The 21,845-nt window shown below is 40.5% G+C and overlaps 1 protein-coding gene across 2 annotated transcripts in view; it reads left to right on the top strand.

Annotated features, from left to right (window-relative positions):
- Positions 1 to 21,845, top strand: part of vwc2 (von Willebrand factor C domain containing 2) — a 58,351-nt gene that overhangs the window by 20,934 nt on the left and 15,572 nt on the right. The window contains exons 2-4 of one of the 2 annotated variants that reach the window (XM_058058014.1): positions 3,933 to 4,629; positions 11,490 to 11,619; positions 11,787 to 16,043. In XM_058058014.1, coding sequence (XP_057913997.1) covers positions 4,012 to 4,629; positions 11,490 to 11,619; positions 11,787 to 11,800 — 762 coding nt within the window. In that variant the 5' untranslated portion in view covers positions 3,933 to 4,011 and the 3' untranslated portion in view covers positions 11,801 to 16,043. Of the gene's footprint in view, positions 1 to 3,932; positions 4,630 to 11,489; positions 11,620 to 11,786; positions 16,044 to 21,845 lie in introns of those variants that run through there. The other variant, XM_058058013.1, reaches the window with a different exon arrangement.

Here is a 21,845-nt window from a genome sequence, read left to right as displayed (position 1 = left end):
GGTTATGCTTAAAATTGCTTTTGCAATATTGTGATGATGATTGTGTATTATAACAGCTTTGTAGTTCCACTACAACATGAATCTAACTCTACATCATGTTTTTCTATTCTTCAGATCCCAGCACACAGAAATAGTAAAAGGCAGATAAAAATTTTATGTGATCAGTTTTTTACAACATTTTACAACTTTGATAAAATAATAAATAAAATCTCTCTTGTCTCTTTACATAACTGTGCTTTTCCAGCATTCTTTTCTGTTATATTATATTATATATATTATATATTCTGTTTTATTATTGACTGAGACATATTGTACTGAGCAACCAGGACAGACACTTTCCTACATCCAAAAGTCTGGTAGATATGATTATCAAAGCTATAGAGTCAGTCTATTAGCTCATTTCAGTCTAATACAGTGGTGTCCAAAGTGTGGCCCTGGGTCCATTTAGAGCTCACGGCTGTTTTTTTTTATCAGCCCTGCATCACATACAATAAATCAAGAAAATGAATGACAGAAAATCCTGATTTTTGAATGATTATTTTTGTTTGAACTTCAAAGGGACTACTGAGGAGTTTCCATGTTTAATACTGCTTCATTGTTGAGCTGGTCTTTGTCAGTCAGCTGTAGTAGTGCAGGTAATTTGTGCCCATTTAAGAAGCACCCAGTCACGGACTGCATAAAACAGACAGCAAACAGTGTCCATGTGACAGCTTGTAATAGGTGGTGAGGTGATCTCGACAAGCCCAATGAGGTTCCTTTACTAATAAGTCTTGGCCTCATCTCTTTCTCTCCCTGCCAGCTGCAGTATTACAGTATACACTCCCATTCTCCTTCCTCTCCGTTTCACTGCAGCTTCAATACTTGTGATTCAAACACAGCAATTTAGCTAAAAACATTACTCACTGCTGTTGACATGCCAGCAGTCAATTTCAGCTCTTTAACCTCTGAATGGAAGATAATTTATGAATTTTCAAAGGCATGATAAAACATATGGCATCATAGTTGGAGTCAGAACGTGCTTCCCGCCTTCCTACACGAACACGCTCCTCACTACCTATTCAGAGGGAAAAAACTATGCTAGCATAAGTGCACATCAGATTATTTTTAAATGAGTCAACACAGGATAATGAAGTCATTGTTCAAATGAAATTGCTACCATTAATATAACAGAATGGTGGCTTCAGCAATGGCAGCGAATGCTCCCTACAAAGGAAATAAATGGAAGTAGGCCACCGAGCGCAGCAAAGCGTCGTAGCCGGCATTTGAATTTCAAAGTGCCAGGGTAAATCAAATTTAGCAAGAGGCAAAAGTAAAAATATTGAGCACAGCTTTTTATAAAATGTGCTGTGTTTGCAGTTGACTCTGAGGTTGTACTCCTCCTGAGGTGTGGTGTATTAACATACTGTGCAGAAAGGTCCAGTTAAAGTCATATGCAATAACATGTGAAGGACATAAGGAATATATTGTTTCTAGAATCCTTGGGCTCATTTTCAACTGAACGTTAAGTTTGGGAAATAAATCAGCTCTGTCATTCAGTCAAGATGGGGCTTCTTGACAAAACCAAACAGTATCTTCATTAGGCTGACCTTGAAAGAGCAATTCAGGCTTTGACTGCTGTAATTCTTTTTTCTTTTAGAGCTGCAACTATCAATCAACTATCAATTATTTTCTTAGTCGACTATTCACACTCACATTTATACCTTTAGAGTCGCCAATTAAGCTGACATGCATGTTTTTGCAATGTGGGAGGAAACCAGATCTGAGTCTTGGACAAAAGGTAACGTACCGCACAGCACATCCCGGTTAGCCGGAAGAACCAGTTGTGCTGGAGGACCGGTGGGATGTTCCTCCTTGGGTGACCAGCATAGGGCATCATCCCCACCCTCCATGGACGGGGTGTGATGTGCGTCCTCCGACGCACGGCTGGTCGTACTAGCCCCCCTTCCGAAGGCGGATTTCAGACGCCGTATGCCGCTGGACGTCGAACCAGGGAAGGGAGGAGGGGGGCATGGAGAAGGGTTTTAAGTTCCAGCCGCTCTGCCTCCGCGACCGGAGCAACAGAGGGCCTCAGACGGGGTTTGGGCTCTGGACGGGTCTGGAGCATCAAGCCGCTGGGCACGGGAGCCAGGGGTTGCAGGGACTTGAAGCTGTGAGGTCTAGGCACGGGGAGGATCTGGGGCATCATGCAGCTTGGCACGGGAGCCAGGGTTTGGGAACCATTAGGATTGCGTGGTTTGGGCACAGGAGGAATCTGGGGCGTCACGCAGCTTGGCACGGAAGCCGGGGTTTGGGAACTTTTGGAGCTGCCTGGCTTTGGCACTGGAGGGGAACGTGTACCATGGTCCTCTTCGTGTTGCATGGGAGGCAAAGGGGATTCCGAAGAGGTGGGCGGCTGGGGCTCGGCGGGCTGTCGCAACGTGGGAACCATCAGCAGCTGTGAGATGAGCTGAGGGTTGCACCCTGGCTTGGCGTGGCGAGGAGGAAGTGAGCGAGACCTGTGTCGGCGTCGCGGCGGGGCTGGTGTGTCGTTAACGGAGCCCGGATACACCCACGCCATGGGTACAAGCGTGCCATCCGGCCCCCACACCATGTCCTCCAGTTCCTCAGGAGTGAACGTCGTGCACTCCTCTTCCATCGCCTTCAGAATTTGCCAGGTCCAAAAGTCGCTCTCCGCAAGGTCGTCTTTGGCTGGCTTCATTCTGTCACGATCGGGTTAGTCGGCGTTGCATTGAGACCCCAGGATGCAGAGAGCAGGACCAAAATGCAGATAAAAATTTGTCTTTTAATGGTACTTGAGCAATGTAGCAAGCAAACAGACAGCAACTACCAAACAAGCCAAACAAATGACAATGAAGCCACAAAAGAAAGAGCACACACCTGAACTAAATAGGGAGTATGAAATTAGAGGCAGGTGCGTGAAATGAGCAGGGATCGAGAAAGGCAAAGAGGCAAAGAAGGAAACTAAAAGAGCTGTCACGAGGGGGTAATGCCCACATTGTGACACTATTTCTTGAATTCAATCATGCTTCTCACCTTCTTCATCAAAGTGCAACTTTCTTTGGCTCCATTGCCCTTTTTTTGCAGCTGTGATAAAAATAAAAGCACTGACTTGGGGTGAAAAACATGATTGAATTCAAGAAATAACACAAACGAGAAATCTTGTTTTATTCTTGCGAGATCTTGTGGCACAAGATCTTGTGACACCCCTAATTTATATAAATTTCTAATTGTTTTCTGCATGTAAAACTATAAATGTAAAACTAGAAAACCAGGTTTTGTTGAACATTTTTGGTGGTCTGCAACAGATACATTGGATTTACATGATTTCTTATGGGAAATATCTATTTGGTTAGAGTACTTTTTTAGTTCAAGTTTATTTATACCGTTTGTGTATAATTTTAACATGATTTTACTTCCCTACAGCACTTTGGTCAACTGCAAATGTGTTCTAGAAATAAATTTGAATTGAAAGAATATTTGTACAGCTAAAAGTAGAGGTTGCAAGTTCACTTTGCATGCATTTGTCAGATTTCGCTAGACTAATGATGATTTTCTTCTCTGAATCAATTTCTCCTACAGTTGACTGCAATTCATTTGAAGAAGTACATTGATTTAGATTCTTTGTTCTGTTAAGAGGAACAGCTGAGTATTTGATTCAAGCCTTTCCTTTTTGTCAGCGACAAGACTGCTTGATGCAGGGAATGGTTACAGTGTCAGGCAGCATTGATTTTCTCACACAGGCCTATGAATGTTCCCTATTCTGATGATTCAATTCAATGATCTCACCGGCTCAACTCACTCTCACTGGGGTGTTTGCTTGACATGATGGAACATTGCCATGTCAATGTGATGCCCTGCTCCAAGGCCCACACCTGGAATAAAAAGTGACAAAATACTGAGCGCATAACCCCAGTTTAATTTTCTCTTTCCAGATGGACTGGCTCACACCTGAGATGTGAAGTGTGTTATGTGAGCCAAGGTGTTTTCCCACCTCGCTGGTGGTGGGGAGAGATGCTGCACTCCGTTGCCATGACAGCAGAGGTTCTCTTTGTTCTCTGGTTCCTGATGAGCAGTGCCCGGAGTAATCCTATAACAACCTTACCCGTTAGCCGGGAACATCTGGAAAGGGTGCTGACCCAGGCCAAGGAGGACAAAGCGTCCCCTAAGCAGCTGCAACCTGAGGACAACAATACTTTAGGTCTAAACAGAACTGGTGTGAGCCGTGCCAGACCGAATCTTAGCTCCCAGTCGCGGTGGTCTAAGGGTGGGAAGTCCCAAGAGCTGTTGACTGAGCAAGACAGCCTGAACCAAATAGATGTGGGCCCTACGAGTGACGTCACCCTCTCCTTGGAAGCCATCGATGAGTATGCCTACCCAGACTACAGGGGTAAAGGCTGCATGGATGAGAGTGGCTTTGTATTCGCCATCGGTGAGCAGTTCACCCCAGGCCCTTCCACGTGCCCTTGCCTCTGTACAGATGAAGGTCCTCTGTGCAGCAAGCCTGATTGTCCCAGGGTGCACCCTCGCTGCGTTAAAGTGGACACCAGTCAGTGCTGCCCGCAATGCAAGGAGAAAAAGAACTACTGTGAATTTCGGGGAAAGGTCTACGCTTCACTAGAGGAGTTTAAGGTGAGTTTATGAACTGCATTCACTCATTTTTTGACATGCTTCAAGTGGAACCGAGCCCTGACAGAACCCTCTTTGACGTTCAAATTAGTCTATGGCAGGGGTCGGCAACCTTTACTATGAAAAGAGCCATTTCACCCACTTGCCCACTAAAGCAAAATAGCCTGGAGCCGCAAAACGTTGTATGTTTAAAACAACATTGGAGGGAAAAAAAAAGACGAGTTGGAGTACTCTTGCTAGTACTGGAGATAAACTTTTGTTTTTAAATGAGCTCTAATTTATTTTTTAGAATCGTCAAATAACTCATTAATAATAATTAATAACTCAAATAACTCAAAGTATTACTCATTTCCCTTCATGTTAACCTGTCAGAGAGAACTGAATAGCATCCTGTCTGCTCATTCAGTCACCAGTCAGAACTCAGTCAGGATGCATTCATGGTCTCACACAAAGTTGGATTTTTGTAAACTCATAACAAAGACGTGCATTTTCACCACACGGGTGCTAAAAAATATTCAAGCATTGCAAAGGGAGCCGCAACAAAGAGGCTGGAGAGCCACATGCGGCTCTGGAGCCGCGGGTTGCTGACCCCTGGTCTATGGCAAGCACTACATAAAAAGTAGTTCTCCCGCAGGAAGAAAGCAGTCAAGAAGGCAGGACGGAAGATTTATAATGGCAAAGGTCAGCACTTGTCTTTGTTCTCGTTGGAATATTCCTGTAGGCAGAATTTAGAGCTGCAGCTTCAGCAAAGTCTTTCCATATTGATACACTTGTAGTAATCTTACAAGTGCAAGCTGCTGCATGTTTTAAGCTGTATGAGACGTAACAGTGTCCCTTAACCAGTGGAATGTCTTTACTAAATAAAAAGAAACTGAAGTAAACGCGCCCATTCAAGACACCTGATGAACGCATAATGGAGAGGGAAAGTGAAGGTGTTTGTGGAATAATACTGTTGCCATTTTATAAGTGCAGCTGGAATTAATAAAACCTTGTTGTATGTGTATCAAAGCTTTGTACTTGCTTGGTCATTATGTGCCATTTAAGAAATTGCATACTCAACAATTTTAAGTTGAATTCTTACAGGATTTGCTGATTTGATATAATATAGTGGAACCTCGGTTTTCGTCATGAATCCCTTCCAAAGGGTCAAATAAAAATGATATTTTTTTCACACCAATACCGATTACTTCCTGCTTTTCAATTCAGACTTAACTGTTGTTTGTGCACACATAGAGCTCACAATGATTCAAATCATTACATCATTACTCAGCTTATGGGACGATATGCGATACTGAGCTCACAAGAACGTGCTTGATGCTTTTGACAGTCTTTCTACAAATTGAAATAAACAAAAAAAGTTCAAAAGTTAAAATAATGACAGCAGTTGTAACTGCTGTTCATCATTTATGTTGATGTGTAGTTACGTAAAGACATGTAAACTATTGTTTGTACTGGAAGTACAAGAAGTAATAGACGCTAATATCTTGTGTTTGTATCTCGCAGTGATAGTGTTTTCATCTGACAAATCTTAAAGGGGAACCTCACTTTTTGGGGAATTTTGCCCATCATTCACAATCTTTATGTGAAACATGATCACATATTTCTCTCCATATCCTGTGCATTAGAACACCATAAAACGAGTTAATATGAGCTAGCTAACAATGCACACCATTGGGACACACCTATTTCAACTACCAAGCCCTCTAAAAAAAACCTTCATCAGCGTTTTATCATTTGATAAACATGTTGTGATCATGCAAGAACAAGTACATTGATGACAACATGTAATACCTATAGTATTTTGCTGATTTAAAACATTATCAATACTTCTTTCCCCGGCGCATGGTTTTCACATCAAGCATGTAGGTTATTCTTCTTCCGTCAATAACAGCAGCATAGATACAGCGCCAACCTTCAATGTCTGCTGTCTTTGGGATGGCTGTGTCTTCCAGCACAAAACGTGTGCTCCAGTCCTCAGATATAAACTGCTGACAGCAAACAAGCATCTTGTTGAGTCTTTGTCGTGAGATTGAGAGGTACGTAGGTATCCACTCCACGTCAAACGGCTAGCGAGGCGTTGTGTTAGTCCACCAGATAAAAAAAGTTTTTCGTATTTGCTGCTACAATAACAATATCGCTGTAGCTTGGTTAATGTATAAGTCTATTCTGTAAATGGTCATTGTTGGTGTTTTTTAGGCTTTTGTGTGAGCGTTTAGTCAAAATACATATTCCCATTGGCTAGTGCATATTAGTGCATATTACTAAATTGTTTTCTTGCCCTTGGATGCACAGAAAAGAGAAAGACATATGTGTTCATGTTTCACATAAGGATTGTGAATGAGGTAAAATAAAAAAAAATGAGAACAATTCCCCCAGAAGTGCAGTTCCCCTTTAAGTAGTAAGTTTGATGAAGTGTAGATGGCTGCCGACCAGTCTAGGGTATAGCCCGCCTCTCCGCCCAAAGTCAGCTGGGATAGGCTCCATCATATCCCCGCAAACCTAATGGATGATGATAAGGGGCATAGAAAATGGATGGATGATCAAGTGTAGAATTACTGCAGCTTCTGGTTTGACAGTAGCACAGCAGTAGCTGGAAAGCCGAAAAGCATCTCACGTCTCAACCACCAAAGTTAAAGAGAGACGAGTAACAAGTGAAAACCCAAGGCCAGCTTGGATTACAAGGCTTATAATGTGCGGTTCCGATCCTGCCTCCAATTCTACCTTCCTCAGTAGTGTTTCTCACCTTCTTTATTCATGTTCTGTCACTCACAACCTTTTTTTTAGCCCCATAGTGGGTTATTTGCAGTCCGTAAAAGGAAATGTCTGACACTCAGACATACGCAGGATGCCTGAAAGCCTCATCAGCGCACGGAGCACAATGCTTACTACAAGGAAGAAAAGAGACAAAAACACAGTAGTTTATTGTTCTGTGTGCCTTCACTGAACAAATGAACAACACACACATAGTAAATATGATTAAAAGGTTCCCTGGCCAGAATCTATCCATAGTGTCACAACTGTAAAAGAACCAATATCCACTCTTTACAGAGACTGAGCCACCAACATGTGGATCCTTTATTTATGCACTCGACCTTGTGGAATTATATGATAACTGAGACGGTTCACTAAAACCAATGCATATTTGTGGCAATATTTTTTGTTGAAAACTGAATCCTGCGAAAACTAGGGCATAAGACATGACTTTTGAGGCACATTTTTCAATAATATTTGGGTTGAACTCCTCTTGTGGCATGTTGAAAGGTCGACTATATTTGTCTTAGTACATAATGATCCACTAATGCAGTCCTTTGACTGGTCATTACCTTACATCAAAATGAAACTTAGAGTTTACAGGCCCTCTCTGCTGATGTAAAAAGCATCAAGCATTATCCTTTGACACTGTGCAGTGGGATTTGCAACTGGCAGGTTGTTATGCCTGATTGCTAGGTTCTGGGGCATTGTACTAAGTGCTGCCTCACTCCATTTTTCACAGTGAAGTGTCATGCGGAGGCGCAAGCTTCTGCAATCAGCAGCAATCGCGTAAGAATTAACCTCAGCTTTATTGATAGGACTGCCGACTGCCAAATGACGCCATGCACAGGTTACATAGGAGCTGCATGTCATTCAATCTGTACACAATCAGTTCTAGTTTTTTATATTACAATTGGTGTTATTTTGAGACACATGGGAGCAATTGAATAGTACAGTCTTTTTGAACCTACAGTATGTCTTTTTCAAACAGTCATAGACACAAAACGGAAAGTAGTGAAACTTGCTTGTTTGGTATTTTAGTTTCTGTATAAAGAAGTCTGTTCACAATGACTTTGATCTCAGTTATGGTGAAAACCAGAAGCTGAAACAGAGGGTCACTTCTAACTTTAGGTTAAGTCACTTTGACTTACAGAAGATCCATTTAGCTGTGATTTCTATATATGGTGATGATCAACCTTTGCACGGTCATCTCTGTGTGGAGTTTGCATGTTCTCCCTGTGCGTGCACATTCCAAAAACATGCATGTTAGGTTAATTGGCGACTCCAATTTGTCCTTAGGTATGAATGTGAGTCTGAATGGTTTGTCTATATGTGCCCTGTGATTGGATGGCGACTAGTCCAGAGTGTACCCGAAGACAATATAATATAGGGCAATATTATGTATGGAACCATGTGGTGTGCCTCTGCATTTGCATCAAAAGGTGGGTGTGATTTAGCATTCACAGCCCTGCAGTTTTAAAGTTTTTTTTTCCCCCAATAATTTATAGATACACGGACCATGTTATTCAGGAATAGTTGAGATTTCGGCGGTCATCGTTGTGTCTATGATTAGTTATCCTGTGACTCTGATTCCATGTGTTCTATGGCGCTTATCCTCACTAGGGTCGTGGGGGTATGATGGAGTCTATCCCTGCTGTCTTTGGGCGAGAGGCGGGGTGCACTCTGGACTGGTTGCACATATAGACAAACAACCATTCACACTCACATTCATACCTATAGACAATTCTTATTTAATTACAATGATGTATGATCGGAACATCCCTATAAAAAATACAAATATTGCGATAACATTGTAACATGAGTTCCACAATAATTTCCAGCCCTGAACCCCCTACTCTTAACAACAGTGTATATATTTATGTATTTTTAAAATAATTTCAGAGACGTTCCGTCTGATATATAGAAATCCTCATGGCAATGATCACAGTTGGTGGCTGCACCTACTGTTATCCCTAAGCAGCCCTCACTGAGAAAACTTACTTGTTAATTTTCAGTGGCAACACTCTGGATGGATCTTCTGCTCCGCTAGTAGCCTTCTGTCCTCACACGCTGTCAGATCCAATTGTGCTCCAAGTCTCTCAATAACCACTAATATTGAGCTGAAAAAGCTGAGCAGACATTCTCAGTTGCTCTGCGATCGACTTTTAGCATTATTAACGAGCATGCGAACAGTCCTCAGTTTTTTGTTTAATCATTCTTCTTATGCCATTACTTCTCTTCCCTGTGTTGTTTGAGGTGCATTTGGCAACGTTATTCATGTTGCTGCTATTCTACCTTTGGCGGTTGTATTATGGCTAAATGGAAGTGGATGGGCGCATGTGTGAAACAGAAGATGATTAGGACGTTTAACACCTGAGTCACTTGTCCCTACCTGTTGTGTTGAAAATTGCTGTCGTCATACATTATCAGATTACTGTGTGAATGTGCACACATTTACACCAATGTCCCTCTTCTCTGGGATTTGATAACTAAATCTACTGTTATGACTCTGCTGCGCCATTTTTGTAGGAAGAAATCTCCATGAAAATGGATCTATACAGTCGATCCCCACTTTTTGATGGGATTACGTTCCAAATACACTAGCACATAATGAAAAAACACAAGTATATAAGCATATATTTCAGGTTTGAGTCCAGGTTTTTGTCCTTAAAAACTGAGCTATTGAAGAACTCTGAGCAGATTGGACATTTTCAGTAACTCCAGCTTTAGTGTTTTAGTGTGCATGGACGAGTAATGTTTTTAAACGTTATTTATCTACAGAACATGAAGTTATGGAGTTATGAGTGTTGGCTTCATTTTGTGAAGCAGTAGACGTGCACTATATAAGACGGTAAGACATCGAGGAGATTAAAACGCAATTCAGCATTATTAGGCCCATTCACCATATTTTTGGGTGATGTCACTTCCTGTGTGTATGGACCGAAAGAAGTTTTCAACTGTTTTGGCACTTGTCACGTCCTGCCCACAGATCCAAAAACAGTTACCCAGCCTACTGACAAGCTAATTGTAGCTAATTACGTATCTTCAAAGGTATTGATGTTGGTCATGCCCAGAAAAAGGGAAAACCTCATTCGTCATTAAAGAAACCAATACACTGTGGAATATGCAGTATTTGAAGATAGCAATGTAAGTTTTAGAAAAAAAAGTTTTAGAACGCTCCGATTTCTCTGGAGGAAAAACCTACATTTTAAAGTGTCAAGATGGTGCGTCTCTCCTCCATTGTTAATTCCCTTCTTTCTTGCCATTTTTGCAGCAACAAATTACTTTCTCCAGTACAATGCTTTTCAACTGATGTTCACAAGGGTATAGTACCACGGTGAGTTCCGAACACAGTTTTTATGCAGAGGAGACAGGACGATATTAATGTGGAGGAATTAGTTGCACCAACTGCCAAGGCTTGATCAACCTCCATTTCTGCAGAGCAGCTTTAAAGTGTCAATGAGACAGGCCTTTTTGTATAATTCTGAAATATATTATTTTTCAGTTTTGGGTAAACTTACCTTTTTTTAACCTCTGGCAATTCACCACTTACCTTTTGTACTATTTCAAGATATTGCGAAAACTACCTCATGCACATTTAAAACAAGTTTGTATTGTTTCACAGGTATTATTCAATGTTTTTCAACAACTTAAGATTGGAACATTGAAAGTGTATGCTGTCAGTTAAAAAAAAAAGGACAAACATAGCAATTCAGGCTTTGAATGACCAGAAAATTGTAATGCACCCCTAGTTTATAGGCCTTAAAATTTTTATTTAAACCAATGTTTTTTGAGGTTTTTAGTGCATTTAGGGCTGCACGGTGGAGAGTGGTCACCGCACAGGCACACTAGGAGACCGGGGTTCGATTGCCTGCGACCCTAGTGAGGATAAGCTGTATAGAAAATGGATGGATGGATGTCCATGTGAGGGTTTTTCAAAAAAATGGCTGCTCTAAATTTTATGAATGTGAATGTGAATAGTTGTTTTTCAATATGTGCCCTGCAAATGGCTGGGATAGGCTCCAGCATACCACACTCACATTTGTTAACAAACAAATTGAAATAGAAATAGCAAACTTCAGTGGTGTAAGGATGGTAACTGTGTTTTTCAGGTGTCTCCATGTGAGAAATGCAGATGCGAGCCAAGCGGGGAGGTATTGTGTTCTGTGTCGGCTTGTCCTCAGACAGAGTGTGTTGACCCTGAATATGAGCCGGACCAGTGTTGTCCAATCTGCAAAAGCGGTAAGTGGAGGATGTTTGCTTCAACAACAATGAGATGAAAGAAAATTCAAGGTCATTTAAGGTGAATGACAGGTGACAATGAGCGGTAACAAGACATAAGACAATGACGAACACTGTCCAGCCAATGATAAGGTCCTGTTTACGTAGTATATGCTGCTATTTTACAGGTTACAGGTTGTAGCTAATACTGCTTGATGACCCTGTCAAATGGCGAAACGAAACAAGCCAAAGTGAGAAAAAGCAGTTCTTTTCAGGTGGACTGGTTGTCTGGGTATGTGCAAACAAAAGAACAAGCAGTGAAACTGGGTGTTTTTTTTCATTTTCGAATGAGAAAGGGACGCTTTATAAAACATGCTGCAAAGCCAAAGAAGCAAGCACGTTTTGGGAGTGAAAAGTGCGGAGTGAATATGTGGTGTAACTGTGCATGTTTTACTGCCGTGCTTCTTTTTGATGGCCAGGAATGGCCAGAGTGTTCCGCTGCCTTTGTGTTGCTGAAGGAACTGGAAGGTCTGTTAATTTAATTTATTTTTAATTTCAAGTAAATTTGCAGGATAAAACAGTGGCACAATAGGCTGCTTTAAATCAGAAAGTCAAATAGGGAAACTAGAAAATAAATGGAAAATGAAATGATGAACTATGGGTTTTCTACAAGATTAATGGTTAATTCCATGAGATCATTGCTTGTTTAGTCTGAGATTGAGAACGACATTGTGGAATCTTCCTTGCTGTCTGTTTGAAACCAGTCATATATAAAATATGACAGAATGGAAGTTCACAGTTCTGAGGTTTTTTAGGAATTGGACAGGTGCAAGGCTACAGTGTGCACGTCTGATGCCGCTCACAGAGGTCCAAGGAATTTTGCCAGGGATACTAGTTTTTGAGTATACTCAGATATTGTACTTGAAAAATTTGATTTAAAATTAGATTCTGACTAATACTACACTTACATGTAGAGCATTTCTGCATTTGTTGCATTAACTATATTCATCATTTGATATAAAACCATAGTAGTAGGACATTGGATAAATGTCTTGTTGTCATTATCATCAAAATATGTTGTCAAAACCACCTCAAAACACAATACCTGAATACATGCAGGGTGTGACAGACATTTTAGCAACACATACCCATGATGTCAGCTTTACTGCACATGCGGTTTTATGTTTGTAGTATTTAGCATTAGAAATGAGGCTGTGAAACGCTTATCCCTTACAGAGTACCAAAATGGAGGAGGATGTTTGTTGCTTTAAGGTACAAAATGGAAAAGGAGATACGATTTCCTATTGTCACAAACAAATACCTATTAAGAGATGAATTTTAAGGAAGGTGATTATGAAATGATATGGGGCATTGGGTTTTGACTGAGCAATGATAGGAAAACTAGTGCCAAAAACGGTATCAGGTAAACGGTGATTCCCACCATACATATACTGTAGCCTATGCTTGCTTTGGAAATTAATATTCTTAATAGTAATAATGATTCTTTATTTTCAACTAATTATTCTTTCAAAAATGTCAATCACTGTTTTCCAAACTCAAAGCTAATATCTGTGAATATCTAGTTTTGCCTAAAGCACAAAGATAATACTAGGTTGCTTTTATGGATGGCAAAGGAATTAAAATATATTCACGTTTGTGAGGATATTTACATTTGAAAAACTATTAATTGAATACCAAAATAGTAATCGATTAATTGGATGATTGATTAATCATTGATTTACTGATTAATTGCTGTAGCTCTGTTGTAAACTGTGGACAGAAACAGGTCTTGTCTGGTGACCACAATCGCATTTTCATGTCTTTTCATTGTTCATCGAACAACAAACAACATGATTCATACAGTTATATACAATGGATCTTTAAAATACATTCATTCATTCATTCATTCATTTTCTACCGCTTTTTCCTCACGGGGGTCGCGGGGGGTGCTGGAGCCTATCCCAGCTGTCTTTAAAATACATTATATGACATTTAAATATGATATATACCTAGATGCTATGTTTTTCTCACTGATGTCTCTTTAACTGTGTATACCAAATAGAGCAATAAAATATTATTATTGACCTTTTTTATATGAGACAGAAGTGTTTGACCAACTAAGCTCAAGTGACCTCTCAGGTGCACCAACGTGCCAAAAATATTAATTGCATGCCTTGCCATTAATAGTGAGGACAAAGTTGCATCAGCACGCATCCTCGAATACTCCTGTCACACTTCAGCTACATCTGTTAATCACAGATGGTTGGGGTAAAGGATATTTGTTGTAAAAAAAAAAAAGAAAAACACTGACTTTCAGGTCACGCATTTATCTTCAGTGTAACAAGCATTTTGTTTTCGATCAAGATCATATAAAGTATGAGGGAAGATGATAAAGTGTTCACCTTGCCACGTGTCAGGGCCTGTGGATGGAATAAAACACTTTTGTATTACAAGTGAGGTTATACAGTATATTCAATATATAATATATTCAGTATTAGAGTTGTAACGTCAGCTTAGTGTTTGGTTTGTACATTTTTTCCCGCGGGATGGCAATGAGTTTGTGCCGGTGTTGGCTCGGGAGAGTTGGGAGAGTAGGGGGGTTGATATAATGACATCATTGCCTAGTTTGCATAATCAGTTGTGATGCATTTGCATGGAATTGTAATGGACATTGTAGGAGAGAGGAATAACGTCTTCTGAGACACAAAGTGGATAAAATATATGACAGCACAACAAATATGGTAAGAAAATACAACATGGAATTTGGTCAATCATTCACAATCCTTATGTGCAAAATGAACACGTATTTATTTCCTTTTTCTGTGCATTATAACACGTGTTAATATGAGTTAGCACAGAGGTGGGCAAACTTTCTTGACATGCGGGCCACAATGGGTTAAAGGGGCCGTCTATATATAGGCAGCATCAATCAGAATGACATACTTGCTCACGGAGCAATGAAACAAACACACAAGACATCCACAACACGTTAACGCAAAACACATAAATCAACAGCGCTAAACATAACATGTAACTTAAAAATGTTATTTCCACATGCCCTCAACACATGCTGGGTAGTTCAGCTGCAACGAAGAGCTACCCAGCATGCCTTGCGGTGGGAATATATGGGTGTTTAGAAATGCCCAGTGTGCTGGATTAAGACACATGGCAGGCGTCATGTGGCCCGTGGGCCGCAGTTTGCCCGTCCCTGAGTTAGCATCAAACTAGGTATTTCCCATCACGCCCGTTGTTAGCTAGCTCATATTAACTCCTTTTCTTATTTCCCTTTCAAAGGGAAATAAATATGTGTTCATTTCCCAAACAGTGCAGTTCCCCTTAAAGGTTACATTTACCTTCATTGAAAACGGTAGAGTTCACAAACCTTTACTGTGGTTCACGACCACCTTCCTGTTTTCAGTCACATCAAGAATCATGTCCTCAGTAAAGGTAAAAGTAACCTTAAAGTTTCATCTATCCCTTTCACTTCACTTTATTCATGTGCATTTACTGTATATGAGTTAATTGTTTCTGCATGTCAAACTACAATTGTAAATCTTGAAAACTGTGTTTTGTGTTAACATTTTTGGCTTTCTGGAAGAGATTAGGCTGCACAACGGTCGAGTGGTTAGCGCGCATACCTCGCAGCTCGGAGACTCTGTGTGGAGTTTGCATGTTCTGCATGTGTGGGTTTTGTCCGGCTTCCTCCCACATTCCAAAAACATGCTAGGTTAATTGGCCACTCCAAATTGTCCATAGGTATGAACGTGAGTGTGAATGGTTGTTTGTCTATATGTGCCCTGTGATTGGCTGTCCACCAGTCCAGGGTGGACCCCGCCTGTTGCCCGAAGACAGCTGGGATAAGTGGTAGAAAATGAATGAATGAATGAATGGAAGAGATTAATTAGATTTGCTGTATTTCTTATGGGAAACGATTCAGTGAACATCTGTTTCAGTTAGAGTAATTCTGCAACAAATTAATTACCCTAAACAAGGTTCCACTGTCTATAGACTGTTATGACATCCGGGTTCAAATCTTCATTGGAACATCTCCGCGGGGAGGATGCACGTCTTCCCATGCGTGTGTGTTTTTTTTCTTTTTTTCAGATAATTCCTCCCATCCAAAACATGCATGTTAGGCTAATTGGAGACTCGAAATTATTCACAGTGAGGAAATGAAGTTGCTTTCTATATCTGCCCTGCGATTGACTGTAGCCTACCTCTCACCCAAAACTCACCTGGGATAGGCCATAAGCTAATAAGGACAAACAAGATGGATGTATGAAATACCCAACTGTCATTAAGGGGACCCATATGATCTGTGTGGGAGTTGGCTGCCACTTCCTCCCACATAACCTGAACCATGTATGTAATATTCACATTTTTACAATATACACATTTTTTTTTCTATTTCCATATTTATCTGATAATACAACAAACTCCATCCATCCATTCATTTTCTATACCGCTTATCCTCACGTATGATATGCTGGAGCCTATCCCAGCTGTCGAGAGGCGGGGTACACCCTGGACTGGTCGCCAGCCAATCACAAGGCACATATAGACCATCAACCATTCACACTCACATTCATACCTATGGACAATTTGGAGTGGGCAATTAACCTAGCATGTTTTTGGAATGTGGGAGGAAACCGGAGTACCCAGAGAAAACCCACGCATGCACAGGGAGAACATGCAAACTCCACAGAGAGATGCACAAGCGGAGAATCGAACCCCATTCCCGATCTCCTGACTGGTTGGCCACCGTGCGACCCATAATACACAACTCTTTTTACAAAAATGTAAAAACATTTAGATTAATATATATTTATATTGATGTATGGTCATGAATATTATAATGTACTGTATATAATAAGCATGTTGTACTGTATTTTCTATATTTCAGTGCTCTTGTCACCCAAAAATGTTCAAAAAACGGCAATTACAATGAACATATTATAAAACATTTTGTCACACTGATGTCATCTGCCAGGATACAACAATATAATACAAGTGAAATGAAGTTGTGTTCTTTTCTGAACCGTCACCCTCTTGCCTGCAAGGTCATGTCGACAGACAAAACATAGCCTTGGATACACAGCAAAGCAAAGAAAGAGAAATATTCATTCAACAACCACACAGCAATAACATATTCTCTTATGATGACAAAGCACTCATCCAAAAATCAAGCACTAATAGTACTGTATATTGTTTGACTGGCCGTGATTGACACCGACGAATCTATGCAACCACTGCAAGATACAAGAGCAGCAACAGCTGTTTAAGTCTAAGATTGGTCAAATATATGTAGTAGAAAAAAAACGTACTGCCAGTTTGGCACCATGGTCAAACGTCTTCTGGGTTTTGCCTTTTTGTTTACATACATCTGTGTCAGTGCATGTGTTCTCACTGGTTTAGATTGAAGATAGATTGTAGGGAGCATCCTCTGGGAATTCACATTCAGTATCAAAACAACCATCCTCAAAATGTGCCAAACACAATACCAAATCATCTGACGCAAGTCGTGTCTTTTGGAAAAGTGAGCAGACTTGAGTGTAGCAGCAAAAGCCTGCCACACAGCTCGCAGACATAATATCATAAGCATTTATAACAGCTAAGGGTGTCTCTCGCTAATATTGATATCGGGCTGATACGTATCTGAAAAAAATGAATATTGGATTATATAGACCTGCATCTAAATAACACTCTGACAAATACATTCAATTCCTGACTCCGCCCCAGCATGTCTATCCAACAGCAGCTGAATAGAGCCCACATAATCACAACATCAGCGTGTGCTAAATGATATGCATGGCGTAAGAGTGATCTTGGCTGTGTGTATTTTTCGTTAAAGTCCAGCTGAGGGCAAAACGTGTCATGCACAAGTTTCCTGTGTTGGCGCAGAACCAGGGTGTTCAATACGACCAAACTCATCACGCATTTGAAGCAGCATTACACTGGAAGTCATTAGCTACAACTGAAAAGATGACCAGACCCTGTCGGTGGTGTTTAAACGCTTACAGGGATGGCTTGGATTTTTTGGCATGAAGTTGTATAATATCCCCATCGGCAATGTACTACAACGACGGTGACCTATCCCCCCAATTGGTCCTGTGAGTCCACGTCTGGTCGTAGATCAGGGACGAGGACTGTAGTTCTTAGTTGCTGGGGCAATTTAAGCAAAGAGGCTGGCTTCGCCAAACAATGTGCGTTCAAAAGAGTAATACGTCTGCATCACAGAAATGAGCCCGCTGTGGTCTAGTGGTTAGGATTCTGGACTTTAGAGCAGATGCCCTGTGTTCGAATCTCCACTAGTAAGCATCATCAGTATTCGTCAGGAAGGGTATCTGGAATTTAAAGGGCTCAAGCCAAAAATCAGTATGCAGGTTAAAAAAAAAATCCTCTGTGGCGACTCGGAAAAAAGCTGAAAGAAATAAACCTTTGCATCACAGAAATGCTTCCTCAAAAAAATATACTGGATCCCACAAAAGCTTTAGTGTTTTTTTGGTCTACCACCTTATCACTGCGCGTTGATGACTGTCCATTGTTGTGTATGTGATGAAGATGCTTGCATCTACTTCTGCGACGGGGAGCCATCTTCTTGAGGTATGTCTTCCACAGCAGAGGAACATGCTGTGGGAGATAAATACAAGGCCAATCGTTTTGTGAGGTCTGATTCTTTTTGAGGAGGATTTTTTTGGGATGCAAATTACTTTTTTGAACGCATATTGTTTTGAGAAGCCAAAGTCTTTACTTGAGTGGCCCTAGCAACGAAGCGGAACTACATTCTTTGTCACGGATATCTGACCATAACTGAACTCATAGGACCGATTGGAGTGAGGGTAAGTCACCGTTGCTGTAGTACACTTCATGTCAAAAAATACCAACTATCCCTGTAATTGAGCACCTCAAACCTAGCTATATTGTGTCCAGCCGCTAACTCCAGATGCTCAAAGAAATAAATGGGTCTGTTTCTCATACCTACCTTTACTGATTATTGTTCTGTTTGATTCACTAGACATTCCTAACATTCCGCACTACAAAATAAGTTAATTTGTGATGATATCTGATTGATTTATCATCCGATGCATTATTGGTATCGCATTGGAAGTGCAATTTTTTTTTATCAGGACACCCTAACAACAACAGCTGAAAATCAGCATAATTTCCCCACTGAGGGACAAATAAAGGCATATCTTATCGTATCTTATAATTTCATCCTTCTTCTCCAGTTCCCAGAAGTAGTTTTAGTGTTGAGAAGTGAAAAAGAGTAAAAATAGAAGCACATGTCTGACTGTGATGAGTGTGTGCAGCAAAGCAAGATCCCAAGCCGCAGAGGCGACAAGAGGTAAGTTTAATATTCTTTACTAGTGTCCAAAAGGTGCACAGGAACAAAAAGGCTAAACTAGATGTAAAGCACGCCGCTCCGGCTGAGCTACTTAACGTGCTGCAGACTGACGCAGCTGGACTGGATGGCACCGAGTATATAACCAACAGCTGACAAGAAAGCAGGCAGGAACGATGGCAGCACATGGTGTAGAGGTACGAGTAGGAATCACCAAGTGCCATCCAGTCGCCACAGGTGAACCTAAAAGGATGATGATGATGTCCCTTTGCGCACGTCCAGTAGCTCCGCCCAAGAAACTGTAGCAGTAAATATAATAAAGAAAAGCACAAAAGACAACAAAACCAAAAGATGACAATAAAAAAACAGCATTTCTGCTGTAATTTTAATGGATTTTCTGATGTTGTTTGCAGGTATGTTCTTATTCAATGCCTTTTATTGTAGTGTGCCATCATGCTGAGAGCGAAGGTACACTCATGTACACACCTCATGCCACAGAGGGGAGTTGTGTTTTAAAAATCTGTTTGTGAGAGCCTTGGTCCATCTGGGAAGAAATCGTGCAGCTCAAAGTCAATTCAAGTTGAATTTGTTTCCACTTAAGAGAGCATGTCCTCGCTTATGTGTCCATTTTTCTTGGTGTGACTCTAATGAAACATGACAATGTCAGCAAAATTTCTTCCTTTGGCTAAAAGACGGCAATGATGATGCAATATGTCTCACAGAAGTGGGATTTTGAAGTTGTGCAGACTGTGAGCAAATCGGCAAGATCAAGATGACTGGTAGAGTATGTTGCACACAAAAAAAATGCCATTTATTACACTCGGATCCCTTGAAAGTAGAAGGGAGATTATTGTGTTAGGTTACCATTTGCATTAGTGTATTGACACCAGAGAAGTTCAGAAATAAAAATACTTGAGTGGATGGCTTACAAAAGAGATATAATGAAACATCTAGATTACATTCTAACCAACTGAAGCAATCAAAGTGGCCAAATTACATATTAAATAATGTTTAATTGTAAAGCATTCATCATTAGACTCATAAAACCTAATTGATTTAAAATGTGCACATAATGACTGCACATGGCTGCCTCATAATCAAGATTCAAATCAACATTACAAGCTTAGGCCTTTTCCCTACAACAGTGTTTCACCGTAATGTTTACCTGCTGTATTTTGGCAGACAAGATGACAGTCCGTACATACAGCTGTTTAACTTGCACATGCTGGAGTGCTTTGTGTTGCATTTCAGCATTGTTCCATCTTTTTTCCCTGTGGACTGCACAGTGGATTTGTTAAGCTGATCAGCAGCTGCATGCACATCCGTGTAGATACAGATGTGGCAGTGGTGTGAAACCATAGTCAAAACCGCCACTGAGCCGAGAAGGATTTGCAGAGTTGAGGTGGATTCCTTCCATATCTAGTTCAACATAGTAGTTATAGTATAGTAGTTCAACATATCTAAAAGAGCAACTTCTTATGAGATACTGTTAGGTTGTGTGGGTAATATTTACTTCAATATTTACACTGCATGAACGGTGCAAACATGTGAACTGACAGAGAATGTTGATTTACTCCTAATCAGCTCCGAATTTTTGTGCATACACTTTAAAACACACGTACACACACTGTAATGGCAAAGCTTCTGCTGTCATTCAAAGCATGTTGCAGATCTGTGACAACAAGGAATAACATAACGTATTAAATGATATGATCTCTTCATATAGCCTGTAACCAGTGAGACGGGAAATTATAGCAGACAGACGCAAGCTCTGTAATTAACTGTCCAGCTCCACCAACAAACCAAGTTTAAAACAATGAACACGCACCATGCATCTTAAAATGCACAATGAAGCCATCCATGACCTAAGTGAGCCTGCAAGCTTCTGCATGAAGGAAACTTGAAGGAAACATCATCATAAAAGTGCAGACAGCAGAACATTGGCAAGAACTTTTTATCATTGAAACCTGGTAAATGTTTCAGCACAGTAAATATTGTGTGTTGTTGTGTACCTGAACCCAACCTCAGGTCACTTTGAAAAGAAGAGGAAGTTTGTGCTAGTCAATTTGTGCATCAACATTATTCCATACTGTATACATATATACAGTATATACTGTACTGAGGCATTTTAACCTTTAAGGCCACCATATTCTTGTTTATGCTAAACAATTAAGTGTACACATCACATTTGTACATTTGTAAAAGTGTGGACTTGTGAGAGAAATGGCACCGCTAAGTAGGGCCTGTTTAATAGTTTCACTCTTTAACATGCAACTGATAGCATGCACTAAATTCAAAGTGGCATTTGGAGTTAGGTCCAATCATGAACATTCCCTACCAGCAGCTGACTGGCTCACTAAAAAGCTTTCATCATGACAAAACTATAAAACAGTAAAACAATACAGTAAACAATACAGTAAAACAATACAGTAATATATACAGTACAAAGCATACACAACATACTAACAAATCCAGAGCAATCAAGAACAACATGCCAGTGGGAACCTTTTAAGACCAAAGGGTATCATGCATATATTTAAATAATACATATGTCTGAGAATTTGCGTGTTGCTCACTTACAGCTTGGCTTTTTGGTATCTATGACAACAATCCGTATGGACTAGAGCATTCCTATCTAGCCAGGAGCATGAATAACGCCTTTTAAGACAACCCAGTGGCGATAGATTCAATGCCCTGAGAATACACATACCTGGATAAATGACAATATTCACAATCTGCATTGTATATATCTATGTATTCTTCAAGTGGGTTTCATATGAATCACAGCTCCTCTTAGCATAATAACCTGCTCACTGGGTCCATACTTTTATCCTGAATGATGCTCGTGCTATGCCCTGTAAGTATGTTTCTCCATTAGACGTTTTCCCTTCGTAACGCTCTGATT

The sequence above is a fragment of the Doryrhamphus excisus genome, chromosome 20, assembly GCF_030265055.1.
Source record: "Doryrhamphus excisus isolate RoL2022-K1 chromosome 20, RoL_Dexc_1.0, whole genome shotgun sequence".
NCBI lineage: Eukaryota > Metazoa > Chordata > Actinopteri > Syngnathiformes > Syngnathidae > Doryrhamphus > Doryrhamphus excisus.
This window is presented reverse-complemented; position numbering and strand designations above follow the sequence as displayed.